The sequence below is a fragment of the Aphelocoma coerulescens genome, chromosome 6 (assembly GCF_041296385.1).
Source record: "Aphelocoma coerulescens isolate FSJ_1873_10779 chromosome 6, UR_Acoe_1.0, whole genome shotgun sequence".
Lineage (NCBI taxonomy): Eukaryota > Metazoa > Chordata > Aves > Passeriformes > Corvidae > Aphelocoma > Aphelocoma coerulescens.
In genome coordinates this window covers 33,651,466-33,676,164 of record NC_091020.1, presented here as the reverse complement: position 1 = coordinate 33,676,164, position 24,699 = coordinate 33,651,466, and the positions used below count along the sequence as shown (strand labels likewise).

General features: G+C 49.8%; 1 protein-coding gene across 8 annotated transcripts in view; it reads left to right on the top strand.

Moving 5' to 3' along the window:
• The window catches only part of FAM53B (family with sequence similarity 53 member B), a 45,103-nt gene that overhangs the window by 14,549 nt on the left and 5,855 nt on the right, over nucleotides 1–24,699 (top strand). For 5 of the 8 annotated variants that reach the window (XM_069020231.1, XM_069020229.1, XM_069020230.1 and 2 more), the window contains 3 exons: nucleotides 2,324–2,556; nucleotides 5,638–5,689; nucleotides 12,305–13,029. In XM_069020231.1, coding sequence (XP_068876332.1) covers nucleotides 2,488–2,556; nucleotides 5,638–5,689; nucleotides 12,305–13,029 — 846 coding nt within the window. In that variant the 5' untranslated portion in view covers nucleotides 2,324–2,487. Of the gene's footprint in view, nucleotides 1–2,323; nucleotides 2,557–2,734; nucleotides 2,818–2,964; nucleotides 3,035–3,184; nucleotides 3,427–5,637; nucleotides 5,690–12,304; nucleotides 13,030–24,699 lie in introns of those variants that run through there. The other 3 variants (XM_069020235.1, XM_069020233.1, XM_069020234.1) reach the window with 3 other exon arrangements.

Below are 24,699 nucleotides of genomic sequence, written 5' to 3'. Positions count from 1 at the left end.
ATCTTTTTATTAGCCTGTGTGTGTGAAAGCGTCCAGTCTATAAATACACAGTGGTTTCCTCCTCAGCATCAATAGGGTCCATCCCAGCTCTGCAGTTTGTGTCCCATGGCACTTGTTTGCATGGAGAGGATGTGACAGGGCAGGACCATGCGTCAGGAGCGCTGTGAGGCAGGATGGGGAGCCAGGGATCACATTTCACTGGAAAGTTTCCTTTTTTACTGCAGTTTCTCCATGGGGATGGCTCCAAAACCCAACCAAGCAGTGGTTAAAATTGCTGATACCTGCACGTGCACCTCGGCCCCAACGTTGGGGGATGGTGGTGGTAGTGGCTGCCAGCTTGCCAGCAGTTTGCTGTGTTGCCTGTCATTAGGGCTGTGTTAATTGCAGGGGATGCAGAGGAGCAGGGAGAGGGGAGGTGTGATGCTGTGTGCTGCATCCCGGCCGGCTGGGGCAGGGAGCTTCTGCCTGGACTTGCTGCTGCTCCTGCCTGGGTGTGTACCTGAGTCTGCTGCTGCAGCATTAACCATCACCTTAGGGAAGGGTAATTATTCCTGAAGAGATCATACCTGGCCAACAAAGAACTGTACTTAGCTGCTTTCAGGCTGCTCTGAACCCTTGTTTGATCTTTGTGCCAAGAGTGGCCCCAGTGTCCTCCCAGCACACAGAGTCTGTCACTGCAGCAAGCACTCTGCTCTCTGTGTAGTGGTCAGGGACAGCTTAGATTGTGACAGACAGAAATCACAGAATCACAGAATGGTGTGGTTTGGAATGCACCTTAAAGACCATCTCATTCCACCCCCTGCCATGGACACCTTCCACTGTGCCAGGTTGCTCCCAGCCCAGTCCAACCTGGCCTTGGACACTTGGACACTGCCAGGGATCCAGGGGCAGCCAGAGCTGCTCTGGGCACCCTGTTCCAGGGCCTGCCCACCCTCACAGGGAACAATTCCTTCCCAATATCCCATCTAACCCTGCTCACAAATTATGTGTCATTTTGACACTCTGAAATGTTTACTTTTCTGTTTGACAGTTTTCATTTGGTCACTGGCTTGCCCAGAGGTTTATGATGAAGGTACCAGTAAACTGTAAATTATGAGTCCACTGATATCCCACAGAAAGCTGGAGACTGTGTCAGGCACCCATGGGAACAGTAAATCTTCAGAAAATGTATTGATTCCCAATCTTGGCTTTGCACTCTGGATGAACTTTGTCCTCATAAAATAATAGAAGGTGATTTTTCTTTACCAGCCAGCTGGCCTTTAAATGAGCTACTCTTAACACCACTGCAAGCTCTAATCCGAGTAAACATGGACAGGATGATTTAGGAGCTGGGAAGAGCAGCCATATCAGTTTGGAGTAAGGGTTAATACTTAGTGGAATATTCCCGTCTATTGTCCTTAAATATCACAATTGGCTTTGACTGGATGGTATAAGATCTTTGGATTGTGCAAATGGTGGGTTTGGTTGTTTGCATCAACTGCACAGCAGCAAAATAGCGAAACGGGATTAGGGGAGTGATTTGGGGAAAACGCTGATTTCGGTAATCAGATTTGAGTTGCAATCTGTCTGCTTTACAAGGGAATAAGTCTGTTGGGGAGGATGCCAGGAGGTGAGGCAGGGCTCATGGTCAGGGCTGGGCAGTGCTCTATGAGCCTGGCTTGCAGTTTGTGTTTGAAGAGCCTCCTTGTTGTCCAGCCTTAGCTTTTCTTAGGTAAGGATCAGGAGGCATGGTGTGGCCCTTAGGATTTCAGGGCAAGGAGCTGTCTCTCCTTCCTTGCAGCCAACTCTGCCTTGTTTTTTTTTTTCCTCTAAGGGGCTCTGTATAGATTGGGAATCATGGAGTAACTGGGGTGGGAGAGGGGCATCCAGGGGATTTCACAGCCATAATGATGCTGGAGAGGCTTTTTCTGCTGGACATCTGCTCCCAGCTGGTCTGGGGGCAAGGGCTTCTGTGAGATCAACCCTGGAGCTTTAATGAGCTCTTCTTTCAATGTCTTGGTATCTTCAACATAGGGGATGTGAGTCCCCTGCTCAAATGGAGAATTCAGAGGAAACTTCATAAATTTGACTGAAATACTTGTGTCCCTGTGGATCATCTTGTTTACCTTGTGTTCTTCTGACAGCTCCCGTGAACGCCCCATCCTGTGAAACCCCTCTGTGCTGATGAGGAGCAGAGCACCGACAGTGTTTAAGATCCTGAAACGAACACTCCCCTCAAGCAACCACCATCAGGGTGTTTTTTGGGCGGTGCTTGCCCCTTCCCCAGTGCATCCACCCTCTGGACAAGTCCCCTAAAGCTGTTCCTCTCTCTCTCTCTGTGCAGGGAATTTTCCACACCCCGAGGCTGTCCCTGCACATCCCCCGAGGAGCCGGCAGGGCCCAGCCTCTCCTGGGGGAACATGGACTGAAAGAGGAGCTTTGCCAGCCCCCAGCTGCCAGCACCCTTTGCCTGGACCCTGATGGACTCCGAGGCAGGACTGCATTACCATGGTGATGATCTTAACCAAAACTCGGGAGAACAAAGGTGCTGACTCTGTAACATGCAGGACTGAGCTGGTAAGCTTTGTGAAATCTCTGTTCAGAACTGTTTTACTGCCAAGAACTTTGCTGTAGATTTGTAATAAGAGGTTTCTTTCCTGCAGGGATGGATCTTTAGATGGTTTGCAGCACTGATTTCTACCAAGCTGCACTAATAACCAAGGAGCAGGTGATTTGTAAATGATTGGAGTGCTGTGGCTTTTGCATATGTGGATTTCAGTAAGCACCCAATGGGATAAACAGTACAAAAAAATCAAATCAGTGCTGTGAATAACACAGGTGAGAAGTTGCTTCACTGACAGCGAAGAGATGCTCATCATTAATTGGATGATGAGCAAGTGGGAAGCAGGATTAAGTGGGAGATGGTGAAGGGCAGTGCTGTGGTAGTTAAATTGGCTGTGAGCCTGGAGAGGTGCAAATCCACCATGCTGAATGAGCAGGCAACAACAAACAAACAAGTGAGGGGCAGCAAACAGACTAAAGGGTGCTGTGAGGGGTGAGTGTACCTGTGGTAGGGGCAAATAAGGGACAACATTGTCTGGAGGCAGGGTCAGAGCAAATGAGGAACAGGTGCAGGGTGATGGAGAGACATCAGAGCAAGGCTGGCTGTGGACATTTTCCCTCTATCCTCCTGGAGAGATGGGCATGGTCTGAGAAGAAACTTGACCGAAAGGCAGGGTGCACTGAGAGTCTCAGATAAGGGCATGCAGGAGCACAGCAGGAAGCATCTGGCAGGATGAGATGTAAATGGGCATTCTGGGCATAAAAGAAATACAAATGCCCGAGTTTGCTGAGGATGGCAAACTGTCCAGCTGGGCTCCCCAGGCAGAGAGCACAGCGTGCTGGGGTAAAGGCAGGCTGCCCTGGCAGTGAACGGCAGAGGAGAAGGTGAGCAAGCCAGAAGCAGTGGAAAATCCTGCCTTAAAAGGGTGAAATTTGGGAAGGATATTGATACATTAAAAGAGTATCATTGCTGCAGTGTTGGCTCCTGCTGGGAAGGCAGCATCTCCTGTGGCTGCTGCTCGGGGTGGGAAGGGGAGAACCTGAGCATTCAGCACCAGCTGTGCCCTGGGAAGTGTGTGGGACAGGTGAAGGGGAACTGGCTGCAGAGAGGCAGATGAAAGTAATTTCTTCTACTCCTAAGAGAAGGGCTGGGTGCTCAGGCTGTGTGATGGCAGGTGGCAGAGATGCAGAGCTGTAACAAAGCTTTGCCCTCGCGTGTTTGCCGAGTGCTTCCCGCAGCTCCGGGGCTGGGTCACGAGTGCAGGGATAGTCCTGGGTACACAAGGTGAATTGCTGGGTTGCCTGGACTGTTAAATTGGGGCAGACAATCACAAGAAGGCTGATCCACTAAAGAAAGCAAGAGTTTTTCTGGTGACTTCATGGGGAAGTGGAGAAAGCGAAACCCAAAGGAAATAAATGTCTGAGCACTGGGGCAGTATCACCTACCAACAGCCAATGGGCTCGTTCAGTTCAGCTCCCAATTTGGTATAAAGACAAAATTTTTGCAAAATGGTAATTATACTCAGTATGGGACATATGTCAGATTCCTCTCCCTCCTGCATTTGCAGACAGTGTCTGGTCTCTAGGGCTGGCACCCAGATGTGCACTGGCACAGCCCCTGCCTTCTCTGGGGCTTGTCCCACTTCCATCTTTGCCCCACTTTGGCTGCTCCTTGGAGGCAGCTGCCTGTCCTCTGTGCCTCCTGATTAATTCTACTGATGCATCATAAGGTGGGGCTTGACAGATGGAGATATCCCTACTCTGCCTAGAAAAGTGGCACACGCTCCAAAGGTGACTGACCCTTTACCTTCTCCACATCTACACCCCAGAGTTCTTTCAAGCCTCCCTATCCCTCTATATTCAGTATTTCCAGCATTCTGTGTATGAAGTGGGATCCTTTATTGGATTGCTCAGGTGCCATCATTTGGTTGTTTGTTATTACTATTATTATTATTATTATTATTATTATTATTATTATTATTCTCATTATGCACTGGTGATGCTGGCACAGAGAAGCTGTGGGTGCCCCATCCCTGGAAGTGTCCAAGGCCAGGTTGGATGGGGCTTGCAACAGCCTAGGATAGTGGAAGGTGTCCCTGCCCAGGTGGAACTGGATGGCTTTAAGGTCCTTTCCAACCCAAACCATTCTGAGATTCCATAGTTATGTGAGCAGGCACATGTAAAACATGGCTCAGGAGGGAAGGTGTGAGTGCGCTGGTCTAATGCCAGATAAAACACAATTATGGCAGTGCAGATGAACGTGGAGGCTGTGCTGGTGCTTCCCTCAGATGATATAAAGCCTCAGTCAGATGGGATGGTGTTGCCAGGATAGACACTTCAGAAGCCAGAATATGGATATTTTTAGGGATAATAAAGGAACAATTCGTATGAACGTGTGTTTTTGCAGGCATGGCTGAAATGGCATGCAGCTGTGGACAACATATTGATTTATTATATGTGAACCCATCCATGCTCATTTTTAGAAGTCTGATGGTGTCTCTTATGCTGTCAAGAGGAAAATTCTTGGGAAAAAAAGAATGTAAAAAGCAACCAGGATTATTTTGTACCCATAAAGTGGCATTTCCCCCTATTTTTAGTGCAAATCAGCACAGTCTGAGCGCAGACTCCCCAGAAGTCCTGAGGTGAGGATGCCTTTGCCATAGAAACACATTATATGCTTAAAAAAGCTAAATAGCTGCTTTGTACCTAGATGGGAAGACCTTAATGGCTTGGATGAGGTTCAGGATACCACTTTTGCTGCTTTCTTGCTCAACCCAGGATTACCACTAAATTGCAGCTCCCATTTTAGTTTCTCCAGAGTTTTGGGTCCTGGGGGATGGGGACCTCGCTGCAGCTCTTCCCTGAGGTAAGGACTGGTTGCAGGACCCTCGATCTGCAAGCTCAGGCCTTGACAAGGACTCTGCACAGCATTTAGTTAGAGGTGATTTCATTGAGGAAAGGTGACTGGGTGTGTTCCCTGGTCCCTGCCGGAACGGGGCCATGGAAGGCTCTCCTTTGCCCAGGCTGGAGGCAGGGTGGTGTCTGGTGCCCAGGTCGAGTCTGCAGGAAGTGAATAGTTTTTCTGGTTGTTTGCAGCACACTCCAAAGATGAGTCAAGGACCTACCCTCTTCTCTTGTGGCGTGATGGGTAAGTAAGAGAAACTTCTCTCCGTGTTTCCTCCACCTCCGCTCCCCCTTCCTCGTGGCAATGGGTGGGAAGATGTCCTGACTTCTGGATGTCTCCAAAACCACTCCCCTGAAGATTCTGGGGTGGGCCCCCACCGCAGGGATGGAGTGACACCCACCCCACCACACCTGTGCCACTCTCCTCCCCAGAGGTGGTTGTTGTGCCCTGTTGGCCATTGCTGAATGACTTGCTTATCTCCTTTCCCCTCCCCTTTGATACATCTGCTTCTTTTTAGAGTTACTCTTACAGTTGAGATTATAAACACTGGGGGTCTGGCACTGTGTTTGAGTATCCAGCCCATGACTGTGGTTCTTGACTCTTTGCATGATGCAAGCAATAAATAACAGCATTATCACAAAGATGTTCTACCACCTGGCACAAAGTGGTTGGACAGACCTCAAACAATAAGGAAAACGTCCAATTTTTGCCGTTGACAGTAACCATGATATAAGATGTTTGAAACCTTTTATGTCAGAGCTTGCTATCAATTTTTATGCTGAACAGCCACCAAAATGGATGGAGAATTGGTGCCTTGGCCAATGATCCCGAAAAGCTGATAGTGCCAGAGGATGTGCTGTTGTGTTGTGCTTTTTGGCGTTCGTAGCGGGGAGCCACTCACTGGATGAGGCCTCAAAACCCAATTAAAATTGTAGGTCAAGTTTGAGCCAAGCTCCTTGCTGTGAAAGCCAATCCTGCACAGACAAAGAGGCTGCCCCTTTTCTTCATGGACACAACTCTCATTAGCGTTAATGAGAGCTGGGCACATGCTCTGACAGGAGATGTCTCCCAAGCTCTCTGATAGCTCCAGTCATTGGGAGATGCAGAGCATTTGTGGGTTTTTTCAGATGAAAATCACAAGCTTCAAAGTCAAGAAGGGATAGAGACAGCCTGTTCCCTCTCTCCTGCCTTTCAAACATGAGTGAGGAACAAAGAACCCAAATCAGATGGTTTTGTCTTGCACTGTGGCACTGGCAGGCTCTTCAGCAGATATGCAGAGTCTCTGCCTAATTGAGAAGCAGCTTGTCTTTAAGAGCTTTTACAAAGCCTTCTGCGTTTTCATAGTGCTGCTGTGCTGGTCTTCAGGGCTGCCAAATTATCCTCCTTCTGAGGGAACTGAATGTCACCTCCTTGACCTTGGCTTGCCCTGTCATGGTCTCTGTCATGCCCAGTCAAGAGGAGCCCATCCTTCCCTTGTGTGGAGGCCATTGCTTGGCTTGGGTTTCATTTTAGGCATCTTCCCTGAGCGTTCTTCTTGATGTCCCCAAATGTGGGCCATGATCACAGACTAATCCAGTACCAAAACTTGCTTGACTTTTTAAATAAGTTACTATTGAAATGCAAAACTGGGGGAATATTTCCTGTCAAAGGGCCAAGGCCCTGTTGGTGGAAAGCACTGAGACAAGTAAACACAAAGAAATTTGGACGGGTAGCACAGACAACGTGAGGCAAGGACTCACAGTCCTGTGCATGCTGGAGGTCTGGAGGGAAGTTGCCTGATTTTTCTGGGGTTTTAGACAAAAGAGGATCTTAGAAAAGAGTCTTTCTGGTGCCTTTGGGGAGAGGGCAGCTTTGGGCAGGAAGGCAGCTTGTTTCTGAACCCCGTGGTCATGGGGCAGCAGGGGAGAGGGAAGCCCAGCCTCTGCCAGGGAGAGCATCAGCCACACCCTGGAGCTTTCCTCATAAGGTACTGAACACTGCAAGAATCTGAAAATGGATTATAGATTGTAACCAAACTCAGTATACTGAGTAAACATTATCAAAGACTTGATATATTGGATGATGCATGGTTAGGTCCAATTCTCAAGGTGACCTAAATAATCTTTTGGTTTTTAGATTTGTAAGAAATATTTCTGCCAGTGAAATGATAATATTGCTGAAAAGATTGGGTTTTATCTTTATATAGCCCTCTGCCTGGAGGTAGATTAAAGGTGAAATGCCTAGAACTATAAATTCAACAACTTCTGCTTTCCCTTCTCCTTGATGGGTCCTTGAAACACCCAGGAGTGAAAGAATTGTCCTGTTGATGTATAGCTTGGGGGTTTTTTCCTCCTTTTTTTCCCTTTTCCTTCCTCAGCAGTCTCCATGGCAGGTCCCCAGTGAAAATACCAGTGACTGTGCTAGAAAAAGTGGTATCTTAGAAAGTTGGTTCATTAGGGTGGTGAGGGTCTGGCACAGGTTGCCCATAGCAGATGTGGCTGCCCCATCCCTGGAAATGTTCAAGATCAGGTTGGATGGGGCTTGGAGCAACCTGGGATAGTGCAAGGTGTCCCTGCCCATGTCTTTTCCTATCCACCCAAAGACAGAAAAATTCCAATATAGGAAGTCAAAAGTAACAGAATCCCAGAATGGTTTGGATTGGAAGGGACATTAAAGCCCGACTCATTCCACCTCCTGCCATGGCAGGGACACCTTCCAATATCCCAGGTTGCTCCAAGCCCTGTCCAACCTGACCTAGTAAGAGAAGCTCAGTAGGTGTGTGCTGACAGCTGTGACCTCCTGTTTTCTGTGTAAGCAAGAAATTATCTCTGAGGGAAGCTGCAGGCAGGGTTTTATTGAGGCTGTGACAAGGTGCTTGCGCATGCAGGATCCCAGTCCCAGCTCTGACTGTAACAGGGAGGAGGAGGAGGATGGCTTTGAGCCCATCAGGGACACATCCTGCACTCATCCTCTGGGAAGAGCTCTTTCCAAAGCAGCCATCATTTCCATTTTCCCTTGGAGGGCTCCCTCAGAGTTTGTCTTCCTAGAGCGCTGCAGCAGAGCAGGGTGAGGGATGGAGCACGCAGGTCAGCTTGTCTGTCCTTTGGCACTCTCACGTCACTCCTCCACCACGTTTGGCAACACCATCATTCCGAGCGTGCCGGGGCAGGGTTGCAGCCTCGGGCTCACTGTTGCACAGCTCTTTCTTGGAAGTGGCTTTTCACCATCCGTGGGTGACAGAGGAAAGCCAAGAAACCAGGAGAAAAGCCAGCTCGTGGAATCATCAAGGTTGGAAAGGACCTCCAAGATCATCAAATCCAACCTTGAGCCCCTTCATGGGGGTGATGGCCCTTGACTGCATCCTGAAAGCACCTGCCAGGCTTGCATGCCTCCTCTTTCTAAACCAGGGTTTTCTGGAATTTCGGGGTTTTTTTGGAAAGGCCAGCAGTGTAGAGCACCTTGGTGCACATTCAAACACAGTCACCCTGCAACGAGAAAAAGCTGCATGGGCAATTCTGGTGAGGTGCAGCTGGAGCAGGGACACCCCTCCAGAGGATCCCGTTGAAGAGCTGGGTACATTTCACTGTCGAGGTCAGGCATTTCCCTCCCCCATGCAGGCTGTTGGCACGAGGAGCCCACAGGTGTGTTTAATCTCCCGAGTAGATTTTGGGGCTGTTGTTTTCATTTCCCATTGAAGCACAGATCTGCCCATCGTATTTTCATCTTATTTCTGCACTAGGAAAGCTCCCTGGCACTGCCATCAGCTAATTACAACCATTAAATGCGTTCCACACTTAAAAATTATCTCCTGAACATAAATAGGGGGCAGTGGAAAATGCAGGCTGCCTTTTCCCCTGTGCACAGGGACTGTGAGACCAAAATTCAACTTGAACAACACGGAAAAAAAAGGGAATTGGATGTGCACCTGTGCGCAGACAAATGTTTGGGTTAGGTTCCAAACAGAATTTATCTGCCAAAAAGGATAAGAAAAATTGATTGAAACCCCTAATTGCTTTACAAGTTGCCATAATAAATTATGTATTAATGTAAATTATTTCATGGGAAAAGAACGTAGAGGAAACTCGAGCAGAAGGATCATGCATTATGTATAAAAAGGAACTGTAAAAATATTATAGCAGCACATTTGTGTCGCTGTAGTTAAAGTTGTGTCAGCGTTTTGGTTTTACACCCTTCTCTGTGGTTATGAGTGGTCATTAAAATTTACTCTGTGTCACCAGAGGAGCACAGCAGTCGTTTAAAAAGCCCGGGGCCATCGCAGAGCTGCAGAGTGCCTGACTTGTCCATGTGCTGCTCCCACAAATCCTGGAGCTCAGCGTTTGGAAACCTGGCTGTGATGCTCTGAGGGTGGATCCTATTCTCCATGGGGCAGTGCAAAGCTCTCAAGGATGGAGGACAACACCCATCTCCCCAGTTTTGGGATGTGACTCCAGCCCATGAGCACCACGAGGGTTCATTTGATGTGGCGAAGGTTTTTTGAGAGAACAGCTGGGTTTTGTTAAGGTGTCAGTGCTTCTTTTTGCAGTTTTAAGTCAAAATCCAGAAGTAAGATGCTATTTCATCCAGGGACCCATACAGGCAAGAAGGACCTGTTTAAGCAGGGCAAGAGCCCCTCGGGCTCTTACACTGTGCTCTGGTTGTCCCTTTGTTTTCCAATAGGCAAAGGAGAGTTTTACAGCAGGCAGACCAAGGGGTTCTCGTGGTGGGTTTTATCCTGGAACAAATTGCTGCCTCAGGGTGAACCAGGCTGAGGTTTGTAATTTAAGAAAATGAATACATGTTTAACTGCAGCAGAATTAATGGCTCCAGTGCAATTACTGTTATCAACGTGCACAGGATGGGAATCTTAGCCTTCAAAAATTGAGCAGAAAACCAGCAGCTTTTCCTCAATGAGGCTTTCCAGAATTCTTTAATTATACCCTTGGCTCTTAGACTACCTTATTTTCAATTTGTTTCAGGGCAACTTGCTTTCTATTTGCACTGAAAACTCATTTTCTGGGCTACCTGGGACTGGTCATTGATGGCTGGGGGCCTGGAGGGGCCAGGTTGTGCCAGCTCACATTGTGCAAGGGGAAAAGCAAATAATTGCAAGCTGGGGCTGGGGACAGTGGTGCCTTTGCCACTTTCTTTGCCAGGTTTGGAAGATTTATAGCTGTTTGTGCTGAAGCAGGGGTGAAAGAGGAAGGTGTCCCGTATCCTCCTCACCAAGGCCTTTTGTACAGTCTCCGGCCAGAGGATTGTGGCAGCTTGCCATGAAAAATCAGCTTCTATTTCTGTTTCTTTTGTCTGCTGACCTGACCCAAGAAATCTCTCTGCTGGCAGCGTAGTGCAGAGGAAAAATAATAAAGATCTAAACATAGATGGAGTTGTCTAGCACAGATTTCTCACTTTTCATTGTGTTTATTAAAATGAAGAGAGCAACAGTTGAAATGCCGTGCGGTTAGTGTGGGCAGAGCCAGGCTGCTTGTGGCTGGAGCTGTTGTGGCAGCAGCTGGAGGCAGGGAGAAATTGGAAAATAGGCCAAGGGTGGTGCAAGGGGCCCCAAATCTGACCTCCTGACTCGAAACCTTAGTCGGAAGCGTTCTGCACTGTTGCATCTTCCCTACCAGGCTGGTACCTGCAGCTGCGGGCTGGGCACGGCTTTTAATTCATCCTTCAGATGTCTGACTGGAAATACCCAAAAAAGCCCCCCAAAATATTGCATGGTTTAGATACAATCATGTGAAACTTGGCAGCGACGGTTCTCCAGCACGGCCAGGCTCTGTTTGCAGCAGCCAATGACAAAAACAGGCACTGGTGAGAGGCTGTTGGCTGATGACTTTTTTCCACTGCAGCAGCCGGTGGGGTTGTCCTGCCATGGTTTTCCTGTTGAGTGTTGAAGGTGTATCTGTGGAGAGCCCTGTCCTTTACAGGGCAGCCCAGCCTGGAGGGTGCCTTGCTTCCTTCTTTTGTTGTCAGTGGGATGTGTGCGGGAGTGAGATCATCCTCTTTAATCCTCTCTTCAGACCTGGCTATCGGTGGGAAGCTGGGGAAGGGTCTGGAGCACAAGTCTGATGAGAACAGCTGAGGGAGCTGGGGGGACTCAGCCTGGAGAAAAAGAGGCTCAGAGGGCACCTTCTCATTCTCCACAACTCCCTGACAGGAGGGTGCAGCCAGGTGGGGGTCTCCTTCCAGGTAAAAAAGTAATAAAACAAGAGGAAGCTGCCTCAAGTTGCACCAACGGAGGTTTGGATTAGACTTCAGGGAAGATTTCTTCATGGAAAGGGCTGTCCAGCCCTGGCACAGCTGCCCAGGGCAGGGGTGGAGTCCCCATCCCCGGAGGGATTTAAAAGCCCTGTGGATGCAGCCCTTGAGGATATGGGTTAGTGGTGGCCCTGGCAGTGCTGGGTTCATGGTTGGACATGATGATCCTAGAGGGCTTTTCCAACCTCAACGATTCTGTGTTTTTTAAATTCAGCTGTAAATTCAGGCAATTATCAGTTGTGGAGCCCAGGACAAACCGCATACATCTGAGACATGATTTAGCACAGAAATAACAAATAGCCACAACATTTTATACTGCTGAATTCCCCTTAGCTTGTGCAACCTGGAATATTCAGAGGCATGTTTTTATCTTCTTCTAGCAGTTTTGCTCCTGCTGGGACTGTCACTTTGTCTCTCTCTCCACCTACACCACACAACCCGTTCTGCTGGCAGTTCGGGAAACCATATTCCAAGAGTTAATTAATTTGTACTGGAAAACGTCCCATATGCTACTCCTTTTGTTTATGGACGTAGAAAGCGAGTCGCAGAATTAATTAACGCTAATGCCTGTGCGTGTTGTTTTGTTGCTTTTTTTTTTTTTCCTCCTTTCCGAACCAGAAAATGACAGATGGAGAGATCTCAGCAGGAAATGTCCACTTCAGCTCGAGCAGCCGGGCGCCAGCATCTGGGACTGCCTGTCGGACAAGGGCGAGGAGGGCCCGCGCTGGCCCCGGGACGCGGCCGGCACCTGCTCCGTCACCAACCTCATCAAGGACCTGAGCCTCAGCGACCCCCACGGCAACCCCTCCGCCCCTCCCAGCAAGCGCCAGTGCCGCTCGCTGTCCTTCTCGGATGAGATGTCGGGCTGCGGGACCTCGTGGAGACCGCTGGGCTCCAAGGTGTGGACGCCGGTGGAGAAGCGGCGCTGCTACAGCGGCGGCAGCGTCCAGCGCTACTCCAACGGCGTCGCCACCATGCAGAGGAGCTCCAGCTTCAGCCTGCCCGCCCGCTCCAACGCGCTCTGCGGCGAGCAGCCCGCCCTGCCCGGCCGCCCGGGGGGCCAGCCCAGGAAATCGGCTGCCGGAGGGCACGGCGGACACAGGGTGGACATGCAGAGGTCCCTGTCCTGCTCACACGACCGCTTCTCGTGCTCGGAGTCCGGCGCGCCCTCGGCCAGCAGCACGCCCGCCTCCACGCCCGAGCTGGGCCGCCGCGCCGCCGGCCTCTCCCGCAGCCGCTCCCAGCCCTGCGTCCTCAACGACAAAAAGGTCGGAGTCAAGCGGCGGAGGCCGGAGGAGGTCCAGGAGCAGCGGCCCTCGCTGGACCTCGCCAAGATGACCCAGGTAAGGTGTCCCTGCGAGGGGCTCCGGTGTTCTGTGCTTTGCTCAAGAGCCTTTGGCGTTCTCCAGGGTGGGTCTGTGGCACGAGGGGTAATGTGGGTGTTGTGGGGAGACACATCCTTCTGTCCGGACAGAATCACCCGTTCCCTCCCAAATGGATTTCTTTAGCAAATTCATGCATTTCTCTTCCACACTGATTTTTGCATGCCGAGTCCACCGTGTCGTCATTTCCTTCTGCAATGGGTTTTGAGCAGGAATATGTTAAACCCCACATTTTTGAGTTCGGGGAAGATGAGCCCTGGGCTCATGGTGAGATGAAGGCAGCACCCCAAGGCACCCAGCCCTGGCTCCATCAGGTGCTGAATTCTTACTGCTACGGGCTTTTCTTGCTCTTAGGCTCTGTAATTTTCCACTCTGGAGATGTTATCACGTTTCATTTTCAGTTGCAAACACAGAGCACAACCTCCCTCTTCGATCTGCTGCACAGAGCCAGATAACAGATCTGAAGCACAAATCAGCAAGGATTTTGCTCCTTGGTCCTCTCCCTGCTGGACCAAGTGACTGGACATTAGCAAGAGACAGAGCAAGAGGCTGCATTGAAGGACGTTTCCCTTCCACACTCATGAGATTTCCTGCAGTTCTATGATTTGACATTTCCCACATCAATAATTTACAGTCACAAAGTCAGTGACACCATCAGTTGAGTGTGGGATGGAGATAATGGGCGGTGTGAAGGCCCCAGGGCTCTCGCTGTGGGAGCAGGGGAAGCCTGGCCACCTCCCAGGATGGGCTGCCACCTTCTGCTGGCCTTAAAATTTCCCCCGTAGTTTCAGTTCCATGTGGTTGCCTGCTGTGCTTCATCCCAGAGTCACCCATGTTGGGAGTGTTTACCCTAAAGGTTTTTGTGGCCTGTCTGGTGCAAGGCATCTCCTTGTTGTCTGCAGGGAAACTGCTGGGAGAAATTCACCGGGTGGGGATGGAGAAACAGCTGGGAAACACCCAGCGGGTGAGATCCAACATTGTGTGTGCATTTTCTCCTTACAAGAACATGATATTTTATGGTGTTCTGTGCTTGGCAGTGCAGAGGGTGTTTGAAGGAGTGCAGTGGTATTGGAGGAAGAGATCATCTTTTCCTCCCCCAGAAGAGCTTAGAGGATAAAAAGGGTGAAGGAGTCACATATTTGGTGAGATCAGGCGAAAAACATGAGGATTGCTCTTGTCTTTTCATAAATCACAGCAACAACATTTATTATGCCAAGCTTATTTTATTAGATAATAAGCTGGATGGACAGTTAAAACCACATACATGTGTTGTTATATTTTACTAGCCACAGCGTGGAATAGCACAACTGCTGCCTCTCATTCTCTCTGTACAAGCAGACAAGCATCATTTCACTTCCCTGGAAGTGTTCAAGGCCTGGCTGGATGGGGCTTGGAACAATCCAGTCCCGTGGAAGGTGTTCCTGTCCATGGCAGGGGTGGAATGAGATGTGCTTGAGGGATCTTTTCAGTCCAGACCATTCTGTGGTTCTCTGGTGTGATGGACAGGGAAGGAGGAGAATGTCCAGGTTCTGGCTGGACAGACCTTTGTTGCCCTCTGGGGATGTTGTGAGGCAGCTTCTCCATTGCATCAGTCCAAGGGCGAAAGTTTGTTGGCTGGGAAGAAAAGGGCTTGGCCACGGAGATCCTGAGGGTCAGCAGGAGCTTCCCTTTCCCTCCAGTGGATGCTGAGTCCAGCAATTATGTTTATAATTTGGATGGCCATGGTTTTGACATGGGTGGGTGATCCAAGGATGACAAAAGATCTAATCACTTGGATGTCCAAAAGCAGCTCAGTCCCTGTTCCTGGAAAGCCCTCATCTTGAGGAATAGTTGTGTTTTCTCTGGCTGCTGTCCTCCACATCAAAACATCTTCCAAAGTGAGAAAGCAATGCCTGAACACTCGGCGTTGCTCAGTGTTGGGGTGGCTCATCCTCTGGGAGAAGCGATACCGCAAGGAAAGGGTCTGGAAGCTGCACACTGTGTGGCACAAGCTCTGTGGGAATGGGGAAGGGGTTGCCTGGTGCAGCATCTCTCCTAATGTCCGTGGGCACCCCCTCTCCCAGCCCCTCCTGTCCCCCTGGTCCAGGCTGGCTGGCCAGAGCCGCTGTTGAACGCCCGGTGGTTGCTACAACCAACAACCAACAACAGCATCACTAAGGAACTCCCCAGTGGGATCCTGGCCAAGCAGGTCCCATGGATATTCTCAGTTTCCAGGCAGGAAACCCAGCCGGGCTCAGGTGCCCATGGCAGCGGGTGACCCCCCAAGGCAAGGATGTGCTGCTGGGTGTGGGGCGGCGGGGCTGGAGGGAGAAAGCAAAGCCGTGCAAGGGCCAGGGTTTCAGAGCTGAGAGGTTATGGAAAGCAGCACTGGCAGGCGGCTCTCGGCGTGGGAGGACTGGCACAGAGGGACGAGCAGGATGAGGCAAGTCACAGGGAGCATTCTTGCCTTTGGTGGGGCACGGTCAGAGCCCTCCCCGGGATGGGAATGCCGGGAAAACCAACTAATTCCTCGTGGGGAATAAGTGTGCTCGAGAAAACCCTGCACATTTGGGTATCCCCCAGGCTGCTTTTAATGCTTCCAGTCCAGGAGACTGCAAAGTTGGGTGATTTCAGAGGAAGAGCTGAAATAATGGCAAGTGTCTGTGTGGCTGCATGTGTGCTCAAGTCTGGGTTTATAGGGGCTAGAAACACCTTGTGTGCAATGGGCAAAGCAAAGGACACCCAAGGTGTCCAGACTGGACTTTCCATTTATCCACAAAGGATTTGCTTTTCAGATGGGGTAGCTGAGGCATGGGGCATTCCCTCAGTCCCTGGGTGCTTATGTCAAGGTGGGAACTGAGCTTTGAGGTGCTGGGTGCTGGGTCAGCCTCTGGCTCTGGCAGCAGATCAGTTAATTTTTCACTTGTGCTGGTAACCACATGTGTTTATGGGCCTGAAACCCGGTACCATAATCAAAATAAAAATAATTTGACCTGAAAGAAATGTTTTCTTCATACCAGGAGGGATATTTAGGCCAGGCAAGAGGGGAGGGAGCCTCTCCTGGAAGCAATTACATGGCCACATAACTGGACTAATTAAGCTAAGTTAAGCTGGGAGGGAAAATACTTAGGAAAATATTGCCTTTAATTCCTCAAAATCCTGGTTGTGTCTCTTCTGTCTGCAATTCCCATAGCCCAGAGAGGGAAGGTGAGCCCATATCCCTCCCTCTATTATTTACTCATATGGCACCAAACCAGACAGGCTTCAACTTTGGGCAGAAACCAAACCATCCACGTGGTTGTCATTGAAATAGCAACAGTTTTCAAAAGCCACAGGCACCATGACAATCCTTCTGCTCCTTTTAAATGCCCATGAACTCTTTGCCTGGTGCCTCTTTGCCTTCGAACAGTGGGGGTCTCAGTCAGGTGAGTGAGTGACAATGAGGTGTCATTTAATTATCCCAAGTCTGGAGGCAGGTGAGGTGGGAAGAAGCTGGTTTCTATTCTTCACCCCAGTCAGGAGGAATTTGGGTACCTGGCCTGGCATCTCTGACCTCCTTAACACAAGGACATGAACCATCCTCTCATTTCAGGGTAGGGTTTGGGCTTGCTTTCCAGCCTCAGCTTTTATTCCTCCTTTCCATGTGAAGCACAAGCCCAAGGAGGACAACACCCCTCCTCCGTGATCCCAGCAGTTGTTCAGAGTGTTAATGAATCTCACAGCTTGCCCTCCTTCCTAGGCACAGTGCTCTTGGCCTCACAGCCCCAGGGACTGTGTCTGTACCGGCAGGCCATGATCAGAAATGGCTGGGATCAGATTTTTCCGTGAATTGGGAGGTTTTTCAAAGAGCTGGTCTTTCTTTTTCTGATGTGGGTACATCTAAAATAAATGGGAGATGAGAAGTGTCACAAAGGTGACAGGAGGTGGCTGATTTTGGCAGGAATGAGTGGATTTACCCTTTGCAAGGCACTCGGAGAAGCATCTGGGTGAAACGTGAGAAAATGGATTTTCTAAAATAAAAGCACACTCTGCCAGGGATGCTGTGTGATGGAGGGACACCCACTGGGTTTTCCTCTCCCATGATCTGGTGCGGTTCTTCTCCAGAGGAACTTGATGTGGCCCACCTCCACATCCGCTGCTTTCTGACATCCCGGTGTGAACATTTCCTGGGATCTGGGGTGTTGTGTGCCTAAATGCCTCGTGGCAGCACAAACATTGGGTTTGGTGGCTTGGCTGAGTCATCGACGGGAAGCCGAGCCATGGGCCAGCCCTGATGTTGGCGTGTGCAGATTGCCTTCCTTCCCACAGGCTCTGGGCAGCTGCAGGGGACACATGACACGTCCCTCACACCGACGACTGCCACCCTGAGTGGGAATTGGCAATGATGCCCGGCTGTGGCCATGCAAGCCCTCGCTATCTCTTCCCCATTCTGCTTCCTGCTGTCTAAAATTTTGATGTGGTGGTCACTGAGAGATTTCAATTTGTGTTAAGATGGTTCCAAACACAGCCATCCTTTTTACAGATGTGGTTTTTAAATGGATAATATATATGTGTGTGTGTATGTATATATATATATATATATATAAAAATATAAATATAAATATATATAAATAAATGTTTAAGGCTAGATTGGATATCGCTTGGAGCAGCCTGATCTAGTGCAAGGTGTCCCTGCCCAAGTCAGAGGTGGGAACATGGTGGCCTTTGAAGTTCCTTCCAACTCAAACAATTCTATTTTTCTAATTTTTATATATATTTATATATATATGTATATGTATTTGTTCAACTCAGCCGTGTTCCCTGCAGCACAAACCCTGAACAGGAGTAGCCCTGGCTGGAAATGTAGGGTGGTGCTGTAGTGTTTGAAAATGCAACTTTCCATGAAAAGAAAGGCACAAATACCTCAGTGGCATGTAAGGCATTGCACTGCTGACAGGAATTGTCAGACATGGTGAGAGATATTGGTTCGTCCCAGTTGTAGGATCTGTGCACTGGTAGCCAATGAAGGCGTGGAGGTGGCACTCCTGCCTCATTTCTGATGTCTCTACAAGGTTTTGGCTTCTCTGTGAGCCTTCAGAGCAGCTGAAGTTTGAAGAGCTACATCTCTCCTAAAAATCCTGTATTCCTGGTCTTTTCCTCCTCTCTAATACCCATTTAATTTTCTACAGAGGTTGTACTCATGAGCACTGAGGGTTCCCAGGCAGCTGGCAAAGTGCTTCTCCTCCATGAAGCTCTGTATTGTGTAGTGTCTTGCAGTATATGGGACAGAGAGTAGCTACTGTACAATAAATAAGGCAATCAAAATACAATATTCCCTTGCATCTCCATGGCTTATGGAGAGCATCCCGTGGCTATGAGTTCACAGATGGCTTCTTCCCTGTGAGGGATGGGTGTATGAGAGGGTGCTGTCAGCAGTGGACACCAGCTGAGGAGGTGGTGAGGGTGAAGCCCTGGGTGTTCCTGATGAGGGTGAGTTATAGAGAGGACTTTGTGCCTGAGGGATGCCTGGTGTGGGAAGGGTCTGGGCACAAGGGGACCATTGACGTTGCTCCCTGGCTGCCTGGACAGACAGAGCCTTTCACGGGGTGACTTCACTGCCCTGCGAGGAGCACGTGCCTTCAGAGGATGGAGTCATCTGCACCAGGAATCACAGGAGCGTCCCCCTGAAATGAGCATGTGTGGTTCTTGTGGTTTCAGGGTAAAAATCAGCTTCAGCCTGGGCTGGAGATCCAGAGGGTCTCCAGACTCAGTGAAGTGTGTGATGCTCACCATGGCTGGGAGCCTGGCTGGTCCCCCTGCCTTGTTTTCCCTTCAAAACTTTGGAATAATGGCAGTTTCCATGAGGATCCGTGAACAAAAGAGTTTGTACACTCCCAGAGCTGAAGTAAACAGCCCACCAGTTTGAAATGTTTCAGGCTGGTCTTGGCACTGAGTGGGAAGAAGTTCCAAACTGCATGGTGGGAGAAGGGACCTCTCCTCTCTGAGCACCCAGGTCTTTCCTTGAGTGGTAAAATTCTCTAATTTTCACATAAGAAGATTTTCTGTTTGAGTTTTGGCACCTTTCAGGCTTGCTGGAGAGGGCAGGAGGGGTGGCAGTGATCTCAGTTGGCGTCAGCACCCACTCGAGCCGGTGACAAATATTTCCAAATGCAGTGATAGACGAAAAACCGGAGGTTTTAAATTCCATACGTATCCCAGGAAATAGTTTGCTATTGATGTAACTTCTGAGAGAGATTCCAGCTTCCAAGTCCCAGTGTTTTTTAAATAAACAGGAATGAGAGTCTGCAAAGGTCAGTTTGTGGCTTGGTGGGAAAAAGCCTTTGGTTCAGGATCAAAAGAAACTGGCTGGTTTGAAGGTGGGAGGGACACCTTCCACTGTCCCAGGCTGCTCCAAGCCCCAATGTCCAACCTGGCCTTGGGCACTTCCAGGGATCCAGGGGCAGCCACAGCTTCTCTGGGCACCCTGTGCCAGGGCCTGCCCACCCTCACAGGGAACAATTCCTCCCCAAAATCCCATCTAACTCTGCCCTATAGGAGCATAAAGGCATTCCTTCTTATCTTGTCACTCCCTTGTCCAAAGTCCCTCTCCAGCTGTAGTGCAGCACCTTCAGGCACAGGAAGGGGCTCTGATGTCTCTCCCAGTTCCATCCCATTCCATCCCCTGCTCCTGGCTGTATCTCCTGCTCTTGCCTCCATCCCCTGCTCCCAGCTCCATCCCACCACGAGGCCCAGGGATGCAGGGCTGAGTGTTGCACCCGTTGTTCACACTCACATGGGAGGACAGGGCTGGGAACACAAACAAAGCTTGGTAGTGTCTGTCCCAAACATGGACAAAATCCAATTGTATCCCAAGGATGCACATCTGATTCACCACGTGCTGATTAACCCTCCTGTCCCCAGGCTTGTGTGCTGTGTGACTCCAAAAAACAGCTTGTAGAAAGCACAGAGATTCATCCTTGAAGGAGTCAACATGCTCAAAAGTGGCATTTTGACTCAAAAAAGCCAAAAGGGATTTTTCATGGTTTCCAAAAAGCCCCCAGCAGTCTAGGAGCTACTGGGTCAGTTAGGAGCTACTGGGAGTTACTTGGAACCACTTGCCTTGCAAAAGTGTCCCAAAGTGTTTCAGGAAGGCAGAGCATTTCAGGAAATGGTGCTAAATAAATAATAAATAATAAATAATAAATAATAAATAATAAATAATAAAGAATAAAGAATAAAGAATAAAGAATAAATAAATAAATACTTAGATAAGGGCACTTCGTTTTTCCTTTCCAGAGAAAGATGCTCCGGGTTAGCCCGAGGTTGAGGCTGTGACAGATGAGTGAGGTGTATTTCAAGTCTGCATTGGATTTGCAGGACATCTTGGTAGGTGAGGTCAGTGGGGGCAGGTGCCACAAACTGTGGATTTTCAGTCACCCACAATATGATTTTATCCCTTTACTTGCTGGTGTTCTTTTTGCAGTGCTGCTGAAACAGTGACTTGAAGTTTGGTTTTAATTTTATAAGGTCCTGCCTTATCATTTAGGCCTTAAAGTGAGAACCACAGTGGCAGAACAGAAATATTACTTCTATGCTGAAAATTATGAAGTATGAAAAGGGAATAGGGCTGAGAAAAAAGAATAATTCCATAGTAGTGATGTTTCATCCTAACTTGGGACAAGTCAAATCACTGAATTTCCCCAAAGATGAGCCACTCCAAATCCTGACATGTTGCCAGCTCTGGGGACAAGTCAGGTTCAGGCTCACCCTTTTCTACTGAAATCCATGGCATTGCAAAAGCTTCACTGGGAGAGCAGCCCTACCCCCTTGCCACTGTCCCCACCGGGCTCCTGGCAGTGCTGAGTGTGTCGGCGTGAGGGGCTGCAGTGCTCCAGGGATGCCCTGCCACATCCCAAAAGGATGCAGAGGAGAAGGCAGGGGTGAAGTGCTGGGAAGGGCAGCCTGTAAATAAATAAATACACAGTGATCATTTATGACCTGTCTGAGCAAATGGATTTCTCTAGCTCTCAGCAAAGGGTTTGGTGTCTGTTAGGGAAAATATTTGTTCTGGGCAGGAAATGAGGGTTTCCTCCAATTATCATTATGAATAGGAAGGGGCTGGGAGGCTGTGCTGGGACTTGAGTCCCCATGTGTAGGATGCTGTGGGATGCTGTGCTTGGGTGGGACAGTGGAGCCCCAGAGTGTTCACTGCTCTCTGATTCCATGCATTGCTGTATTTCTCCATGATTTCTGGGATTTGTCTCTCCAGCATCTCCCTGGGGCTCTATAGCACCAGAGGGATTCCCACTGGTGGGTCATACAGCAGCTTTTTCTTTTGCACTTTTGGAATCTCCCTGAACATCCTCTCTGTCACTGAGGCAGTCACACATCTCCAAAGACAAGAGCAGAACTGTGAGTAAACCCAAATTATCTCCACAGGCTCCAAAGGCAGCATCACTACTAATGACTTAAAGCCTCCTTCTTGCTTTTTTTTTTTGTTTTGTTTGTTTAATGCTGTGGTGTGAAGTGACTTGGGAGGATAATAGATATTTCTGAGCCTGCTCGTGAAAGCTGTTTTTCACACCAAACAGAATGAAAGCAAAATTATCTGCTAAAGCTTTGAATGCACCAAGTAAGCACTGGTGCTTGTTGCAAAATGAGGATTGGGGCTGAGTAAATGTTGTTCTTTAGCGAATGAGAAGGGAAGAGCTGGGAAGGCAGACCCTGAAAGCCAAGGCAGGAATGTGGTACCCACTGGGAGCAGGGCAGGGAGCCATTCCCTGTTCTGGGGATGCTGCTGCAGGCACGTTCTGCAGCACCTTGGCCTGGTGGAGGCTGTGGGGCTGCCTGTGAGCTGCTCAATGCCTCCATACATAAAATTTTAAAGGAAAGAGAGTAGCAGATGAGTTTGAGCTCCCTGACACGGCAGCACTGCATCTAACCCAGCTCTGCTCTGCACCAGGCACACAGGCTCTGTTTGCGTTTCACAGCCCCCATCATTGCCTCCTGTGTTTTCCTTCCTCAGGTATTCCAGCATTTCTTTCCCAACACTTCATCGCTCAGAGGCTTCTTCTGTGGGAGGACAGGGTCGATGCAAGGCCCCTGACCTTCCCTCAGAGGCAATATTGATGTTGGAAGCCACATGTGGCAGTGGTCACCAGTGCTCCTTAGGGCAAGGTGGCTGGGTTTCCCTCTCTTTGGGGAGGCCAAACTGCAGCAAGGGAGATGCTGGCGAGACCTGTTTGGGGCATCACTGAGCCTGTAATGTGCTTGTGCCAGTGCTGTAGCCTGGACCTGTTGGCAAAGCTGCTGAGATGCTCCTTGGTTATGAAGAGGAGAATTGGTTGTTGGAGCCTCAGGGTTGAGCCATGCCTGCTGCAGCTCTCTCCCCATGTCCCTTCCATTCCCACTCACCAGGAAACCGTCCTGGGGATGGAGTTGGAGAAGATTGGGGGTGCCTTAAAGGCAGTGCAGAGCTTTGAACCCAAGTGATGTGTGTGTGTGTGTGTGTGTGCATGGCCCAAATCACACCAGCTGCCATAATGAAGTTCTGCAGAGCTTAAAAACCAAATCAAACCCATTTTCCAATCTCATTTTCCAGTCTCAAGCACCTGGCCCTCCTCAGCAGCACGGGCGAGCACTTTCCCTGGCACAAACTCCAGGCAGGATTTACTGTGATGCAAACAACCAAAGCATTTCTTTATAATGATATAAAGATAACAGCTCAGGCCGAAGGTGTTTTACAGGAGATGTTTGCCTCGGAGAGTGATTTAAACCTCAGCCAGGCAGAGAATCCCCCAGTGGAGGTGACTTTGCTGGCTTGGAGGGCTGGCAGAGGCTCATCATTCCCGCATGGAGCAGCACCGCTCGCTGCCTGCTTCCCCCTTCCCTTCTGGCACCGGGTTATTTTCAGCTTTCTGAAGCAACTGTAGCCCAGTGTGCTAACAGGAGGTGATGACAGCTTGGGAGGTAGGGCCGGTGCTGCTGACAGCTTGTAGCGTTACACCTTTCCCGGGATAACTGCGGCAATCACCTGGCAGGGTGGAAAAAAAATAAAAGGTGTTTGAGCAAAAGCCGTGATCACCACAGGGATCACAGTCCTGCTAATATTTGTTCTGGTAGACCCACGTGTCTGCAGGGACGTGTTTCGGGGAAGAGCTCACAGCTGGGTGTTTTACCACGGGAAGAGTCAGACAGAGGAATGTTGCTGAGGGATTTCTCCAGCTTGCTGTTGGGGCTCTGCAGCCTCCAGCCCCGTCCCTGATGGGGACACGTGCCTAAGGGGAGGGAAAACCTGAGGAAAAGGATGGATGTGAGGGGTGAGTTGATTCCTGCAGCCTTCTCTGATTGTAGCCTTGGTCCCTGCACAGTGTGGAGCATCACGAGACTCTGTGGGAAAGAGAAGTAGCTGGAGCTTGGTCACCAGCATGCAAGAAGGGCTTTGCTCTGGAGCAACCCTGCACCTTATTCCAAGTGTCCAAGCATTTCTTATTTATATTTTTAGATGATTTTTCAGGTGCTTTCATTAGCAACTCCTCCTTTTCTCCCTGGGGGCTTGCCCGGCGTGCTGGATTAAGGCAGCTTTGGAAAGGGTTGGGGGAAGAAAAACCAGCACCTCAAATGGTCAGAAATGGGTCTCTGTGGTCAGTAAAGGTGTTTTGGGTGTAAGGTGTGTTACAGATGCTCATGGGTGAAGTCAGGATGGCCAGAAACACCTCCCAAAAGCCATCTGTGTTGGATTCCCACAGTTTCCCTGAGACCAACAGGATTTGAGGTGCCTGATACTCCTTTTTTTCTGGCACTGGAGGCCAAGGTTGTGGAGAGGCTCAGAGGGGCCCAGGGCTGCCTGGCCATGGGGAACAAGCGCCGCATTGTGCCACCAGCCCTGCTCTTTTTTGACATCAACAGAGGACTTGACTGCCCGGTTTGGCCAGCTCAGCACCTCAGCACGTGCTAAATTCACCCAATAAATAAAAAGTGAGCAAAGGACTCCAAAGGGTTGAAAACAGACGCTGCATTGACGGTGGTGGCTGATCCACGGCTGTTCCACAGCCAGCCCATGGAATGCTGGCTTGGTGATCGCCGTCCTGGGGGCACTCTCCCGACCCCAGCCGCCGGGAAGGTGAGCTGTGGGATTTTGGGGCAGCCAGTGCCTGTGAAAACTTGCTTTCTGAGCTGTCATACCTGCCTCAGAGGTAGCGCCTCTGCCCAGCACCCTCCACACGTGGCCTTCCTCCACCAGCAGCTGCCGCAGCGCCGGCAGCACCGGGACCATCGGAAGGGGTTTTCTGTCTTCTTGCATTCCCCGGAATGACTCAAGGCTTGGGTTGCAGCATGTGTGGATTTGAGCAGGGAGAATGAGGCTGTTGGCTTGGTTGTCTTGCCAAAGTCCCATAAAATGCAAAATTTCCCTGAAAGTCAAGTAACTTCATGGCTGTTCCCCGAGACATGTCCAAGCTTGGAAACACTTTTCTTTTGGATGGGAAGAATGTGCTGTGGACCTGTTGAATTACTCTCCAGGCTGCATCTTCCTTCATTCACCACCACAGGAATCGCTCATCTCCTCTGAAGCACTGGAGAGCATCTCCCATCCTCTCAGGATGCTCTGTCCCACCTGCAGCAGCCCAGCATGTCCACACCTGGGTACCAGACCCTGGGAAGTGCCTGATCCAG